General features: G+C 37.8%; 2 protein-coding genes across 4 annotated transcripts in view; one reads left to right on the top strand and one right to left on the bottom strand.

Annotated features, from left to right (window-relative positions):
• spc25 (SPC25 component of NDC80 kinetochore complex) overlaps positions 1 to 5,551 on the top strand; it is a 42,250-nt gene extending 36,699 nt beyond the window's left edge. For both annotated transcript variants that reach the window (XM_020526325.2, XM_048598804.1), the window contains exons 6-8: positions 388 to 492; positions 1,333 to 1,431; positions 4,958 to 5,551. In XM_020526325.2, the coding sequence (XP_020381914.1) occupies positions 388 to 492; positions 1,333 to 1,431; positions 4,958 to 5,076 (323 nt within the window). In that variant the 3' untranslated portion in view covers positions 5,077 to 5,551. The remainder of the gene's footprint in view (positions 1 to 387; positions 493 to 1,332; positions 1,432 to 4,957) is intronic.
• Positions 5,552 to 6,119: 568 nt separating this feature from the next.
• The window catches only part of nostrin (nitric oxide synthase trafficking), a 55,574-nt gene continuing 44,646 nt past the window's right edge, over positions 6,120 to 17,047 (bottom strand). For both annotated transcript variants that reach the window (XM_020526295.2, XM_048598803.1), the window contains exons 12-17: positions 16,889 to 16,997; positions 16,694 to 16,782; positions 15,190 to 15,315; positions 13,719 to 13,941; positions 10,838 to 10,924; positions 6,120 to 10,197 (exon numbers count right to left, since the gene is read on the bottom strand). In XM_020526295.2, the coding sequence (XP_020381884.1) occupies positions 10,061 to 10,197; positions 10,838 to 10,924; positions 13,719 to 13,941; positions 15,190 to 15,315; positions 16,694 to 16,782; positions 16,889 to 16,997 (771 nt within the window). In that variant the 3' untranslated portion in view covers positions 6,120 to 10,060. The remainder of the gene's footprint in view (positions 10,198 to 10,837; positions 10,925 to 13,718; positions 13,942 to 15,189; positions 15,316 to 16,693; positions 16,783 to 16,888; positions 16,998 to 17,047) is intronic.

Here is a 17,047-nt window from a genome sequence, read left to right as displayed (position 1 = left end):
CAGCTTTCCTGCTCTTCTGATGCTGCCTGGCCTGCTGTGTTCATCCAGCTCCACACCTTGTTATAACAATCTAATGAGATTTTGTTCTACTGCCTTAAGGCAAGTATGTCCTGTCTAAAACTTGAGTACAAGCATAGTGTTGTTTTGGCAAAGCAATGTACAATTGTAGCAAAACATGTAAGTCAAATAATGTTGATGTGGACAAAAATAAATAAATTAATTGTTTCCAATTGCATATGCAACAATGTACATAAAATTGGAAACTATTGGTAATCTTGAATTTAGTGGCATTTACTAATCTTTATTCTAATAATTCATTATTGAATCTATTCATTTAAAATTGCTCTTTTTAACCATGAAAATAATTAGTTCTTTCTTCATAAGCAGTAATTTCTACACAAAAACACCAAAATAAAGCAAAGCTGAAGGAATTAAATTTATCTGCAGAAATGTTCAAGAAGCGAATGGGCCTGGAAATTCGGAAGGTGCAGGGTAAGATCGAGGAATTTGTTCTTCATTAAAAATGACGTGGATTTTGAGTTGCTTGAATTTGGCAATCATTTATCCTTGAAACATGTGCAAATAGTATAATATTTCAGCTCGATATTTTTGTACAAAATGTTGCCATATACAAATATTTCCAATTTCTGTTTTAAACTTGACACATTTAGTTTGGTCTAATTTAGTTTATACTACATTTCATGGAGTCCCTATTGTGTGGAAACAGGCTATTTGGCCCAACAAGTCCACACCACCCCTCCGAAGAGCATCCTACCCAGACTCCTCCTACCCCTGCATTTCCCATGTCTAACCTGAACATTCTTGACACTGTAGGCAATTTAGCATGGCCAGTCCACCTACCCTACACATCTTTGGACTGTGGGAGGAAACTAGAGCACCCAGAGGAAACCCATACAGACATGGGTTTCACACAGTCATTCAAGATTGGAATCGAACCTGGGTCACTTGTACTGTGAGGCAGCAGTGCTAACCACTGAGCCACTGTGCCACCCTCTAGCTCAGTTATTTGACTTTTACAATAATGATTGACTTTGACATTGAATTTCTTGAATTTTAAAAAATAGCAGGTGGAATTAGATTTAATACTGTTAAGACTGAGATTCTAGCATTGTTACTTGTATCAAGTTTTTAAAAATGCAGTTGTACTTTGCAAACCTGTCAGCAGGTAGCAACCAGAGGCATTTTTTTCTTTATGAAGGGTAAGACGTGAATCTGTTAATTGAATTTGAAATCATTCTTTGTGAAGATATTTTTATAGAACTTACTATTTGTGTTTTGTGGTGTAATACTAACTTAATGGTTCTTCAAAAGGGGAACAACTCCAGTTTATCTTCAGATGCATCAGCCATAAAAGTCCTGAGCAGCCATTTACATTTCTGCTGAAATTCAGTGAAGAAGGAAATTATGAAGGTAAGGCTTTTTTTGAAAATTGTAATGTGGAACCTACCTAAGAGCATACGAACAAATGTAAATGAGTGAAAATAATTTGAAGCCAACAAGCCTGTTTCTTTCATAAAATCTACCAACTCTTTCCTACACCATGCCCCCATTGCTGTTAGACTTTAAATCCAATTGTTTAATCTTCTAAGGAAAAGTGATCTCCAAAAGTAATATGCAATCCTCTGACCTGTTCTTGCTCTGTTGCATTCCAAACAGCAATAACCCTGCTCTTTTTAATCTCAGCTGTATTACAACCAGTATGTGCTTTAGAATATTTAATATTTCCAGCACATGCATACGCTATAAGTAATGCATCACAACTGTATATTTATCCAGCATCTTCCTGAAAGCTTGTTTCTAAACTTAACTGCTCTGTAGGTGTGAAAGTAAGAATTCTTTCAATATTTAGTATTTTCAGTTTCAATCTGTGATGACTACTAATGCTTGCATCTGTGATATTTACATTTCCATGGATAGCTCAACTGTATAATACCCAAGTAGTTGAAATTGATCAGAAGATACGTGTTAGAGCTCTTATGTATCAAGGTTTTGGCACGCCTTGAGTAAATTATTCAAGTTAGGCCACTGACCCCATCAATGGAAACGTGATCATACACATGCACATGGCATGGACGGATAATTGGTGAAGATCAGTTTAAAAATTGTACATTCAATGTGGCTTGAAAAATTGTGACTGTTGTTTACAGAAATGAGTGCAAGTAACAGAAGACATTTGACCTTGCAAAAGTTAGAACTCGTGGAACTAAAAGGATAATAGCAATATGGATACAAAGTTGGTTGATTGACAGGAAGCAAAGAGTAATGCATGTTTCAGTCTGGGGAAGGCTTGTAGTGGAGTTCCTCAAGGGTCAGTGTTGGGAATCTTGCACTTTCTGATACATATTAATGATTTAGACCTTGGTGTACAATTTCAAAATTTGGCATGTGCAAGTCAATACAGAGAAGTGTCAGATGATATAGTTTGGTAGGAATAACGTAGGCAATATAAATGAATGAGTACGACTCTAAATGGGGTGCAAGAGCAGAGAGATCATGTGCACAGATCATTAAAAGTGGCAGTACAGATTTAGAGAGAAGCTAATATAGCATACAGTATCCCAGGTTTCATCAATAGGGCATAGAATACAAGGGCAAGAAGGTTATGTTGAACTTGTCTAAGACACTAGATTTGCCGAAGCTGGAACACTGTGTCTGGTTCTGGGCGCCAGACATTACAAAGGATGTGGAGGCATTGGAGAGGATCTGGAAGAGGCTTGAGTGAATGGTTCCAGAGATAAAGATTTTAATTGTGAAAACTGATTCGAGAAGTTGGGCCTTTTCGTTGGTAAGAGTGCTGAGACAAGATCTGATAGAAATGTTCAAAATCATGGAAGGTCTATAAAGTTGAACTCTTGTTCTCAATCATTTCACGGATTAGAACACTTTCTCTGTATTTACACTAATTAGCAAACAAAGCACAAGTGATACAGCGTAAAAACTTTATCGTACAATGTGTAGATAGGGTCTGGCACGCACTGAGTGTGGTGGATGTTGGTTCAATTGAGGCATTCAAAAGGGAATTGGATGGTTATTTGAAAGGGAAGAATGTGCAGGGTTACAGGAGGAATGCAGAAGAATGATACCAGATGACATGCTCATTTGGAGAGTTATATTGGGAATATATCAGCAATCAAGACCAAATGTTGCAATTTTTTTTTCTTCTATATTCCTTCTTGCCATTGTCTGACCTTTACTTCCCATATTTATATTATCTTCGTTTTACGTTTTGCTTTAACACAAGGTGAGACATTTTTCCATATTTGATCCCTTGCCTCACGATTTAGAAACCATTTAAAACTATAAGAGCACTGGCCCCAGCAAGCCTGCCTTAACGGTACAGCCCTCACAAACTGGAACCTACTTCTCTCACATGAGTATTTGAACCTCATATTCATTTCTCTCAAATGTTATATACCCTATGCCAATTGCACATAGCTTGAGTAATAATCCAACGATTATCTTTTGAGGGTTTGCCTTTTGATTTAGTTCCTAGCTCCACCTAGTCAGCCGATCCTCTTTTCTAGCTCTGTTATTGGTGTCTACTTGGACCGTGACCAATCGAATCTCCCACTGCAAGTTCCTTTGCACTGGGCAGGCGGCAGTCATCCGGACATTCATTCCTTGGTGTTAATCCCTTTCACTATACTCTCCTTATTACTATTATATCCTTTGTTGCTTCAGCCTCTTGAATGGCTTCCTAAATTTTAGTGCCATGGTGTCAGTTTGCTGATCCACTCTACAGTCCATGTTCTGATCCAAACAAGTTGAGAGTATCTCAGATATGTTCAAATTGCAGAGGTTAACATTCCAACTTTCTGGGTCTCCTTTCTTGCCTTACTCAGAGTCCCTGACCAAAGACCATATCCTAAATGGTGTTAATGCCTATTGGTAAAAGAAGCCAAATAACTACCGCCTCCCCTCCACCCCACCATTGTCGTATCGTAGTTCAACCTCCAAGGTGTTTCCGGCAGACACGTCTGCGTTGGATCACGATGGTGTCCAGGATCTGCAGCGTTGACACATTACCTCTCTTGCCTTCATTATTTAATCACAATATTCACTTTTTAGTAAGCTTATTAACATTACCAATCTGTATACTATGTTAATACTTTAGAATAGGAACGACCTTGACCACAAAAAACATTCTTTGCTCGATAGCGGAGCATAAACCAATTCCAATCAGCTATATTGAATCTAGCTGTGTCTCTACCTACTGCCTTGAGATTCTGTTCTTGCCTGCTCCTCTAGGTGATGCTGACTGCCTGTCACATTCAAATGTGGAAGCATGAACATGCTTATGATGCAAATGCTTAACTGCAAGTTTTTCAGTGTGAGATCAGGTTCATTTACCTTTAAGTTGGTTTATCAACTTTTTCGTACAGTCAGGCTGCCTATCCTCCAATGTTCTGCAAGACAACAGTAGGTCTGGCATGATTGTCATACGCCTTTGATGGTTGTGCTCTTTCACTGGGACTATTAATTGAGCAGCAAGCTCACTTCTTGTCTGATTAGGTCATTTACATTTTAAAATGGCATTGTGTGAGTGATACAGATATGACTTGGGGTGGGACATTGAATAACCTTTAATACTTATGGTCTTTGGATGTATATCTATTGCCCATCCTGAGTTGCCTGGAGTCTTTGATGTCAACTGCAGCCACATACTGGCCCCACCCTGCACTGTGATTGTTCTTGAGCACTGTGATTCAGTCAGGATTTTACAACAATTCAGTTTTGTGGTAATTCTTTTTTAATTATGGGGCTAGTCCACACTTTTTGAATTCACTTTCAGATCTTGCCAAATTTTGACCTCATGCCTTTTGTATGGATCACTGAAGCAAAGCAGAAGAAAGCTCCTAAATATGATTGTAACAGTATGCTATTTATCATCAATTTCTGGTAGCTAACATTCTGCTTTTTTCCTTTATCATTTCAGTTACATCATGTGAACCACCACTGGAATGTATGCCTTCACTGCAGGAAAAACTCAAAGAAACCAACAACTTCTCTGCATTTCTTGCAAATGTTAGGAAAGCTTTTACAACATTAGCATAATTTGAGGTTGTATTCTTAGTTTTCCTACTTAGCTTAGAAAATCTATTCTCCTTTGTTGTTTAATTGTTTTCCCACTTCTATGAACCAATGTTAGTATTTGATTGTGTAACATCGTATTTTTATAATTGTATCCTCTTTAAAAAAAAATACTTGTTCACAACTATTTCTCATAGAATTGTGTTGCTTGTTATACATGGCCAAATAAGTAGTAGGAGCACTGGGCCATTGCCCAATTGAAGCTGCTCTGCCAATTAAGAACAACAAAATAATTAATGTCTGATCTGATTGTGGCCCTAACTTCACTTTCCTCCCTGCCCTTAAGAATCTGTGTAGGTCAGTCTTGGGTTCAGCTACTCTTTTTGATTTGAAGATGTCCTTTGCTGACCATAGTTATGATTACTAAATATTTTATGTACAAAAATGTAACTTTTTGTTCAAAGTTTTCATTAAAATAACGGTACCTTTGGTCATGTCATACAAATGGTCATTCTCTATGTTTTGAGCTATTGCTTGACATCAAGTTGTATATTTCTCATGGAGCAGATTGGGGATTTTAGTTCATTGATCATTCCACACGAATGCAAGTTGTTGAAGGTATTGTGGATAGTAGAACTGAAGGAGCAAGTTGCATACATTTTTAATTTTTTTAAAATTGACCTCTTTTTTTCTAATCAATGTGCTCAGATGTTATTGCACACCTCTGAAGCAGATGGGACTTGAACCTAGGCCTCCCGGTCCAGAGGTAGGGACACTATGCCACAACAGGGCCCCCTAGCATGAAGAAGCTAGATATACCACAGATGGATCACGCATCATGAAATGACCCTCAAGAGACTGTTCTTTCTGGATGTTTAAGATACAAAGCTAAAATCTGGCTGCTTTTTGTATTATTTTCACAATAACACAAATGTCTGTAGAACTGTTATTAATCCTAGTGGTGCTGGTAATTCTGAGCCTTTTCAATTATTATTAACTTTGTCACTCTCCATTATCCTGTTTCGACAATCAATGTTTTCTGAAAGTGAATCATCCACAGACACTTATGCAGATTATTTACACTTTATTGCAAATGTGGGATTATTGGATGGTGCTTGAATTGCCTCTGAGTTGATTACAATGGTGTATCTTAGCAGAAAAGAAACACTTCCAAGTAAACAGTATAAATGAAGTATATTTTTCTTAATATAATTCAGACTTGAATAAAATACTTATCAAGAATAGACCTGATATATTTTTTAAGCATTTCAACAGCTATATACAATCAATGACTTTTTAATGACTTAACTAGGAAGGTGGATGTGGTCCTGCAATCAGAATTTAGAGAGCTAAATAGAAAGTTAGCAAGCAAGATCACAAAGTTGTAATCTCCAGCGCCACGCATGCAAGTGAGTACAGAAATAGGAGAATAACGCAGATGAATGCTTGGCTGGAAAGATGGTATAGGAGGGAGGGGTTAACATTCCTGATACACTGGGACTGGCTCTGGGGCCAGATGGGTTGTACCTGGTACTGAGTTCCATGTGGGTGTTTTGCTAGTGCCATTGGGAAGGCTAACTTGGCAGGGATCAGGGAGAGAAGAGAATACCAGGGCTTGCGAAATATTTAGGTATACAGCTGGCAATAGCCTAGAGAATAATAAGTTAATAGGTGAAGTCAGAGGAAGGAGAAAGAAAAAGTCCAAAACAGTTTGCGTGCATGTATATAAATGCATGGAGTATAGTAAATTAGGGTGGGGAGTTAGAAATACAGACTGCAATGTGGAATTATCATATTTTAGTGATGATGAAGGCCTGGGTCAAGGAAGGGCAAAACTGGTATTAAATAATCCTGGGTATGAGTTCTTCTGTAAAGATAAAAAGGGAGGGAAAGGAGGAGGAGTTGCAGTGCTGAAGAAGGAAGATGTCTCAGAGAGGTTCAAGCACAGAGTTAGTTTTGCCAGAGCTACAAAATAAAGGTACAATTAAAATATTGCTTGATGTGCTCTATAGACTATCAACAAGTGGAAAGTATGTAAAGGAACATATCTACAGGGAAATTACTGAGAATTGCCAACATTATAGAGATACTTTTAATGGGGGACTTACATTACCAGTATCCCAGTCTATATTTGGGTAATTGAAGGGGCAGTGAGGCACAAGTATTCAGGAGAGTTTCCTACAGCAGTATGTATCCGGTCCAACAACGAAGAATATATTGTTACACCTGGTCCTTGGAAATGAGATGAGCCAAATCAAGTATCATTGGGGAACATTTAGGAGATGGTGATCATTCTAAGTTTCAGGATGGTGTTGGAGAATGACATGCAACAATCCAGAGCAAGAAAATATAATTGGTGGAGAGCTAACTTAATGGGGCAAAAACAGAGCTGAGCAGAATTGATTGGAATAAGAAGAGAAAACAGTAACTGAACAATGGACCACCTTCAAAGTGTAAATGATTCCGGTACAGTCAAGGTATATTCCTTCTAATGGTAAAGATAGGACAAAGAAATCCAGGATTCCCTGGATGATAAAACAGGCAGAAATTAACATTAGAAAAATGTGTTCCTTTGACCAGTGTAGGACAGAAAATGCAATGTAGAATCAACAGGAATACCAAAGGTCTCAGGAGGAGGTGAAAAATCAAACAAGAGAAGCAAAGAGAAACTATAAGAAAAGATTAGCAGTTAACAAACGAAAATCCTAAAGTCTTCTATAAAACAATAAAGGAATGGCTAACGGAGTAGAGCTGATGCAAGGGGCATGGCTGAAATATTAAATGAATACTTTACATTCTGTCTCATTGTCAACTTTAAGTCCCAAAGATACTGGGACCAGATGAGATGCATCCACAGATTTAGAAGGAAATGAGGGTAGAAACTGCAGGACATAGTGTTTCAGTCTTCCCGATCAAGAAGACTGAAGAATTGCAAACATTACAGCCTTGTTCAAGAAAGATTGTAAGGTTAATCATAGCAATTACAAACCAGTTACTTTAATTTCAGTTGTAGGAAACTTCTAGAAAGTTATTTGGGATAGAATTAGTGAGCACATGGAAAAAAGGTTAGTTGATGAGGAAGAGTCAACACAGATTTCTAAAAGTAAAACCATGATAACTTTCTGGGTTTTTTTTTTGAAGAGATAATAGGATTGATGCGGGTAACGCTGTTGGTGGTATACATGGATTTCCAGAAGAAGTTTGATACAAGTTTGTTATGTGGCACTGTAAGGAAAATAAAAGGGACAACAGTAATTGCGTGTGTTAAGTGATCAGGAACAGTAATAGTCAATAGTTATATTTTAGGCCAGAAGATTTGTGGATTTCTCCAAGGGTAGGTATTGAAACCTTGCTTTTCCTAATATATATTAGTGCTGTGGATCTTGGTGTGCAAATTTTTCGATGATACTAAACTTGGAAGACATATAAATGGTGAGGACAGTGTGGAACTCCAAAATGACATTGACAGGTAAGTGGAATGAGCAGATAGGTGGCAGATGAGATGCAATGCAGAGAAGTGTGAGGTGATGCACTTTGGTCAGAAGAACATTGAAAGATAACATAAAATGAGTGCAGTAATAGGGGGTCCTGGCCGTATATGTGTTCAGATCATTCAAGGTGGCAGGTCGGGGGAGAGAAAGCAGTTAATAAGGCATACAGTGTACTTGGCTTTATTAACAGGTGCATAGAATAAAGAACAGGAAGTGATGTGAATGCATTGGAGAGAGTGCAGAAGTGACGCACAGGAGTAGTTCCAATAAATAGGTTTAGAGCTGTTCTCTTTGGAGAGAAGAAGACTAAGAGGAGATTTGATAGAGTTTACAAAATCAAAAGCAGGTTGGATAGAGTAAATAAGTTGTTGTTCCCCTTTGTAAAAGAGAAAGGAATGGAGAGGGAAATAGATTTAGTGAGGTACAAATGAAGTAAGGGTCATCCAGGGGAACAAAAACTCTCGCACAGCAAGTAGTCAGGATATGGTAAGCGTTGCTTGCAATGTGATGAAGGCATGGTTATTTGGATAGAAATGGTGTCCAGCAATATGAGGGATAGGCAGGAGATTGTAATTAGGTAATAGAATTCGTGCAGGCACAATGTGCCTCCTTCTGAGCCGTAATGTTTACATGTTCTGAACGATCAAAGGTGTACTTTGCCTATTGGTGATTTGTCTCAAAAAGCATGGGTTTGTGAATACAGTGTATAAACACTAATGGGTCATTATTTTCTATAAAAGTAACTGAAGCTAGCATTTATGCATGATTTGAACAGCAACTTTAACTAAGCATAGAAACAGTTAAAACATGAAAATTGAAGATGTGCTGTCCTCAGCGTGCTGCTCAAAATAACATCTTGTTGTCTGCTCCCCCATTCAAGTGCATCAAATGGTATGACTTTCCTACACTCACATGGCAAATACAAATTAACCTTGCCACAAAGTTTCAGACTATGTTTCGTTTTTAATGGCACGATCAGTCTTAATTACTGACACTATTTTACAGTTGTCTAATTCCTTTAGATCAGATTTTTTCTTTGACTTGATTCTCTCAAGCCAAACTTTTTAAACCGTTTCTTTCACTTTTAGTACCTTTTTAAAAAATTTATTGCGTTATTCTAACGTAATTTCTTCTAGTCCAGACTGCAGTATTCTATCCTTCAATTTGATGAAAGAGATAGTTGTGTGCCCTCATTACAGGCCCCAGAAAGCCTGTAGAAGGCACTGTTCTCTCGCGCACACATAGCAACCCTACAAAAGAGTTTTGAGAAAGTAAATCTATTTGCTGGCTGCAGTAAATTGTGGCTATTAAAGTGTTTGCTTTTCAGTTCACAAGCAGAAATTACATTAGCACAGTTAACATAAAACAAGTTCTTGTCCAAAACTTGTATTAGATTTTATAATCAAAATGAATTCAAGTTTGCAGGATTGTATTAAAACACTACAACTCTTGTCAGAAGTTTTCCAAATCACCCTATTTTCATCCAAAAATCAGTGACATGTACAGTCTGAACTAGTTTATGCTTCTGTTGATTTGACTTTTCCTATTTGGGGTAATTCCTCTACATATGTAGCTGGGAAAATGCCCTTTGTTCCTTGCAAACTGCCAAACCACCATCCAGTTGCATCCTTTTTGTGAATAGTAAGTATATCACCTACAGTGGGAAAAGAAATGGAAAGTCAAAATGTGTCCAAGAGTATGACATTTTCTGGTTACTGATTTCTGAAAGTAACAGTTGTTGTCGAGCAGTCTCACTTCAATTATTGCATTAATTGTGATCAACTAGCTAAATTAGGTATGATAAATTATGAATAATCTGCATCATATCCAAAGAGTTCACTATTCACTCACTCCATCACTGACTCATACTAGCAACAGTGTATTTCATCCACAAGATGCACTCTAAAAATTTGTCAAGGCTGCACTGACAGCACCTTCTAAACCCTCAACCCGTACCCTCAGAAACACAAGGCAACAGATAGATGGGAGCACCACTCCTTCACTACGTCAAAATCCTGGACTTCGCTCCCTAATAGCACTATGACCGTATACTAGTACCTATTCCACATGAACTGCAGTGGTTCAAGAATGCAGCTCACCACAATCTTTGATGGTAATTAGGAATGGGCAATAAATGTTGGTCTAACCTGCAACATCCATATCCCTTGAATGACTTTTTTTTTTCCAAAAGCTGCTGTGGCTTTTCTCAGTCTAATTGAGAGGTGGTGCAATCATCCCGAAAAATTGTAGAAACTTGCTCATCTTAGCAAAATACTACTGATGCAAGTCCTTACCCTGTTTCATGTTAAGTTCATCATCTCTGGCAGCGTGATAATCATATAGAGCTTTACATGTTCCAATCTCCTCAATAGGACTGGTTACTGCAGAATTAAATAAGAATCTTTTAAATGTTATGAAATCAATTTATAAGATAATCTATGAACAAATACTAAATGAATGTGCAGTCATCAGATACTGATACAGTGCATGTTCATATTCAGCAAGTCTTGGAACAACATTGCAGGCTTAGGCTGATTAGTGGCAAGTAGCAGTTGCACAGACAAATGGACCATTTTCAACAAGAGAATGAATCTACTCCCACTGACCAGAAACTAAACAGGAGCAGCTTCTACTATGACTGCAACAACAAGTCAGAGGCTGGAAATCTTGTGGAGACTAACTCGCCCCGACTCCCCAAAGCCTGTCTACAATCTGTAAGGCACAAGTATGAAATGTGATATAATATTCTCCACTTGCCAAGATAGGTGTAGCTCCCCAACACTCAAGAAGCTCAACATGATGCGTGTCAAAGGCCATTTGAAGGGCCAACCAACCATCATCTTAAACATCCCCTTAATGTCAGTAGGTCAAAATTATGGAACTCCCTAGTAGCACTGTGAGTGTACTTACACCACATGAATTGGAGTAGTTCACAATTGAGCCTTATCACCAACTTCTTGATTACAATTAGAGGTAGGTAACAAATGCTGGCCTAGCTAGACATAGCCACATCCAGTGATGTAACTTTTTTTTTAAAAAATCAAAACAATTAGTTTAAAGTTGGTTGTGCCTTGACCAGGCATCTCTGAATATAAAGGAAGTTTCATAATTTTAATAACAAAGGGTCTCAAAGGTAGCATGCAACTTACAGAAAATCACAGCAGTGCACCTCTTATTTGAGGTCCTCCTGGTGTTGAATCTCAGAAAATTCCACCCAGTATAAATGTTGAGAATTAAACTCTCACCACAAGTATTTTTAATTTGACATGTTATGACTTAGCTCTGTAGCAGAGGCAAGTTGAACTTGGACCTACTGGCCCAGAGATAGAGACACTGCCACTGTGCCACAATAGCCCCAAATTGTATTTTATGAACACTTTTGTGACACTGACTGAATGGGAGGCATGTTTGCAACTGTTTCCATTTGTTTCTCATTGACTGCCCCTTCACCTCTACAAGTAAGGCTGACAATTAACAGGTAAGTGCAAAGGTTGTGATGATATACTGAACACGCAACTCCCATGGAACAGTTGAGAGTTTCTGATTCTGTATCTTGTGCAAATATCTAATGGTATTTTAATGCTTTCTTTTAAACACTGAACACAGTCAGGTAGGATCTTTTAACTGGATATGTTCGTAAGAGCTATGAAGGTGATATTTTACAGACCTATACAGAGGACTGTCATTTGCTACCATATTGAATAAATGTGTTCTAAAGTGAGGATGGTTCAATAAGTGAAACCATATAATTAGCTGTGGTCACTGTGTACATGGCAACTCTTTTTTTATTCACTCATGGGACATGAGTATTGCTGGCTGGCGAACATTTATTGCCTGTACCTAGTTGCCCTTGAGAAGGTGGTGGTGAGCTACTGTCCACATTCATTAGGTAGACCCATAATCCCTTAGGGAAGGAATTCCAGGGTTTTGACCCAGCAACCGTGAAGAAACAGTGATATATTTCCAATTCAGGATGGTGAGTGGCTTGGAGGGGAATTTGCAGGTGATAGTGTTCACATGTATTTGTTCCCCTTGTTCTTCTAGATGGAAGTGGTCATGGGTTTGGAAGGCACTATCTAAGGATCTTTGATGAATTCCTGCAGTGTATCTTGCAGATAGTACACACGGCTGCTACTGAGCATTGGCAGGAGAGGGATGCTTGTGAATGTGGTGCCAATCAAACAGGCTGCATTGTCCTGGATTGTGTCAAGCTTTTTTGAGTGTAGTTGGAACTGCACCCATCCAGACAAGTGGGGGAGTATTCCATCATTCCTGACTGTGTCTTGTAGATGGAAGATAGACTTTGGAGAGTCAGGTGAGTTATTCCCCACAATACTCCTTACTTCTGACCAGGTCTTATAGCCACTGTGTTTACGAGCGAGTCCAACCGAGTTTCTGGTCAATGGCAACCCCCAGGATATTGATAGTGGGGGATTCAGAGATGGTAATGCTACTGAATATCAAGGAGTGGTTAATTATATTGTCTCTTATAAGAGATGGTCATTGCCTAGTATACATGTGGTGCGAATGTTACTTGGCACTTGTCACCCCAAGCCTGGATATTGTCCAGATCTTGTTGCATTTGAACATGAACTGTTTCAGTGGTTGAGGAGTCATGAATGGTGCTAAACTTTGTGCAATCATTGGCAAACATCCCCCTTTCTGAACTTATAATGGAGTGAAAGAATTATTTTATTTGTTTAGCTCATCACCTAACACCATGGAGAAAGCAATGGGAAAATACACACTCCCCCTGTTCCTAATTAATTCAAAAAGACAAAGGTGTGAACATATTCTTGTGTATGCAGAAAAACAGGTCTCTCATTAGGAATGACTATCACTTGTAGAAACCGCAATTACAAGTTTAACTGGCGATCTTGAATTGTTTGTTAGTGGGGCATGAATATACTCAGGATTATTCAGTATCTGTTGTTTACTGTTAGATGTCATTCTCTGTTTGGGTAGCTGATCAGAACCAACTGTCAATGACAGCACTCTTCTCCTTGTAATATAAATTATTGTCATTGTTTGCTTTCTGGCATTCTTGTTTTTGCCCAGTTGAGTGCAAGGGCAGAAGTTTTGGCAATATGTATAATCAGTAATATTCCCAACAGTTTGCACAACACATAAAAAAGCTCATTTTTAGACTAAAATTATTTTGTTCACTTAAATTACCATTGTCAGCTGAGTTTGCATCCACCTCTGATCGTTCCATTCCTGACTCTGAATGATTTGAATGAATTGTATGATTGATGTATATGACTTCAGATGTCTGCTGAGGGCTGTGTTTGTGGTGCTTTCTCCAGCTATCTGATGATACAGAGTTTAAAGTTCTGTGACACTGCACATTTTTCATCTTCATAGGACGCAATACCTGCACCAAACTGTGATGATGTTCCTGCCAAATTAAAAGTTATTATATCAACTGAAGAACTGTGTGAAATGTCACATTTTGATGATTATTATGCAACCCAACTGTATTCAGTAGGATTACTTTAGGTTTAAATGCACTGTTCTCACAATATCTTTATGAAATCAAAGTATGTATGAGGAGTAAAGTTCTCTACTCAGTAAGTACTGGGTTATGTGATGATTATGGTCCCTAAACAACCAGAAAGAATCTTTGCAACTTCCCAACATATCTTGGATACCAATATCAGGTGCTAGGAACAATAACTGCATGAAAGTAACTGTCTCCAGAAATGTGATCACTTTGTATTGATAGGATTCTGGTGTTACCATCCAGTTGTGTTCTTCTCACTATTAGAGTGTCAATATAACTTGAAGAGATATGGTCATTAAGAAGATAGTAAATGGCCACATAAAGTACTCAACGGCCTAAGGTTGGTTCGTGGGTGCCTTAGCACTACTGCCCCTCCATATCAAGGAAGCCGGCTGGGGTAGGCTTGACCCCCCCACCCCACCAACTATCCCTTGCTACAAACACAGCTGGTTGGGATACTACAAAATTCAGCCCCTGAACTGACATACAGGAAAAGGTCAGCTAGTCCATCAAACTCAATTTACACCATGATGCCAGATTCTCATGGATGAAATCTTCCCACTGCCCTCCACCACCTATTTGTACCCCCAAGCAATGCAATCTTCTAAGACACAAAACTAAAGCAATTCTTTTGTTTCTACTTTGCCTCTTTCCCATTGTTTGAAACCCTCATTCCCAAATGAATGGCATCTTCAAGCTTAGGCTGGTTTCCATCCCAGGCTCCAACTGATTTGTATATGTTGTAAATGGCACGAGTCCTAGCATTCTTTAATTATACATTTATAGTGTTTTACAGATTATTCCTGATAATTAACTCATTTCTTGTGCTTAAAAATGTATGAGCGAAATAGAAATTTAATGCCAGAAGAAAATTCAAATAATCACACTCTGATTTAACAACTTTGACTATTCCATCAAACTAAAATGTATTTGTAGCTTAGTAAATTGTACTGAATAACCAATTATTTTACAAATTATATGAATCTAAGATTCACTTTTTTCAATCCATTTGTCAAAAGAACTAATACAAAGATAAAAACTAACAGAATGATGTAACAGTATAACCTTGATAAATAGAGAAAGTAGAACACAAATACTCTGAATTTCCAAGTACAGTGCTGTTAACATAAACTTTGGATGCACCTTATCTTTCCATTTAATGATGTTTTCACTTAGTGGATGAGAAGGTTTGGGATTTCCTTCCAGTTCTGCCATAGTTGATGAGAGTTTGTAGTAATTTAATTCCAAGAGAATTAGTTTTAGAGATGCCTAGGAACAGAAATTATATTACAATTCTTAAAATGGGAGAAAAAGATATACAATGATAGCTCGACATTTTCTCATTTTCTGATCTCTAAATTTATGTGACAATGCTACTTTCTAAATTCAGCATACATTCCCAATATCACTTGTCAATATACAATTGCAGTGTAGGGTAGGTTTTTTGAACTGAAGGGAGATATATAATGCCACTCCCCTGGACTCAGTTTGAATTATTGTTCTTTCTATATACATTGATGATCTGGACTTTGGCACAATTTTCAGGAGAATGTAGTTAGGTTGGTGGAACTGGCAGACATAACATGAAATTCAACATAGAAAAGTATGCAATAATACACTTTGATAAGCAGAATGAGGAGAGACAATAGAAACTGGCACATTTTGATGTAAAGCAAAAACCTGGAGATGTTTGGATACATATCTTTGAAAGTGGCAGATCAAGTCTGACAAATTAAATAATAAAGTTTATGGGATCCTGGACTTTGTTAATGGAGGTATTCATGCAAAGGACAAGAAGTTCTGCTAAAAACAATACAAAAAATACTACTTCGGCTGCAGGTTGAGAAAGGTGTCTGATCCCGAACACCACATTGTATGAAGGAGGTACAGCCAGAAGAGATTTACGAGAACGGTTCCAGGGCGAAAGATTACAGTTACATAGATTGGAAAAGTTGGTGTTCTTACAGCAGAGAAGGTGAAGGGGAGTTTTGATAGACATTTTGAAATCTAGCAATATCTTGATAGAGAAAATAAAAAGGAAAATAAAAGTTTCCTACAGCTGAATAAAAAGATGCCTTATATTTAAAATTATATACATGATAATTGGTAAAAGAAACAAACATGAGAAAAAAATGGTTACATGAATGGTTAGGATTTGGAGTACAATGCCAGATTGGCTGCTGATTATAAGTTTTGTAATAAATATATAAAGGGAAAATTAAATATTGAGTGAGAAAAAAGTTGGGAAATGGAACTAACTGGGTAGCTCTTCAAAAGAGCTGATGCAGACCCTGTTGGACAAATGGCCTCCTGGTGGTATGTTATAGGGCTCACAGAAGTGAAGTGGCTAAGTCTTCCTGAAAGAGGTGCTACGACTCTGTTTCACTGCAGAGTTAGTTAGAATGATTAGGTTTTAAGGGAGTAATGTCATGAGAAACAAGTGAAACAGGATCCAACATTAAATCTGATCCATAACTGGACATTTTGGGCTTATTTGTTCAAAAGAGAATTTTTCTTGTAATTACAAGGCAGCCTACATCTGATTCATTTACATACAGGCAGATTTTCCAATGTTGTTATTCACTCTTAAGTCTCACAGTTCTTTAGTCTAACTTAATCTAAACATTGACATGATAGGGAGTTATACCTCATCTCGCATTGATACAGTTTTTTCTTCAGTCTGTGGATCTGAAAATGATGGACTTTTGTAACTTGTACTGATCATCTTCTCTAATCCTGAGAAAGCAATCAGAATATTTATTGTTACTAGAGTTTTATAGCTCAATTATTCATGTTAAGCCAGGTTCTGTCTCGTTAGAGAAAACTTAAAGTGGAATCCAACCTTCTTTGTCCTTATTTACTTTGTTTATAGCATCTTGGAGTCTTTGTAGTTTCTGTGCTAGTGCAGTCTTCCTTCTTTCCTTATCCATTGTGTTCCTACCATCTTCTTCCTGTTATAAGGAGAAAGATATACTCACATCTTACTAGCTCAGGACAATCC

The sequence above is a fragment of the Rhincodon typus genome, chromosome 7, assembly GCF_021869965.1.
Source record: "Rhincodon typus isolate 14 chromosome 7, sRhiTyp1.1, whole genome shotgun sequence".
Classification (NCBI taxonomy): Eukaryota; Metazoa; Chordata; class Chondrichthyes; order Orectolobiformes; family Rhincodontidae; genus Rhincodon; species Rhincodon typus.
Note: the sequence above shows the minus strand (reverse complement) of the source record. Positions and strands in the feature narration are given on the sequence as shown.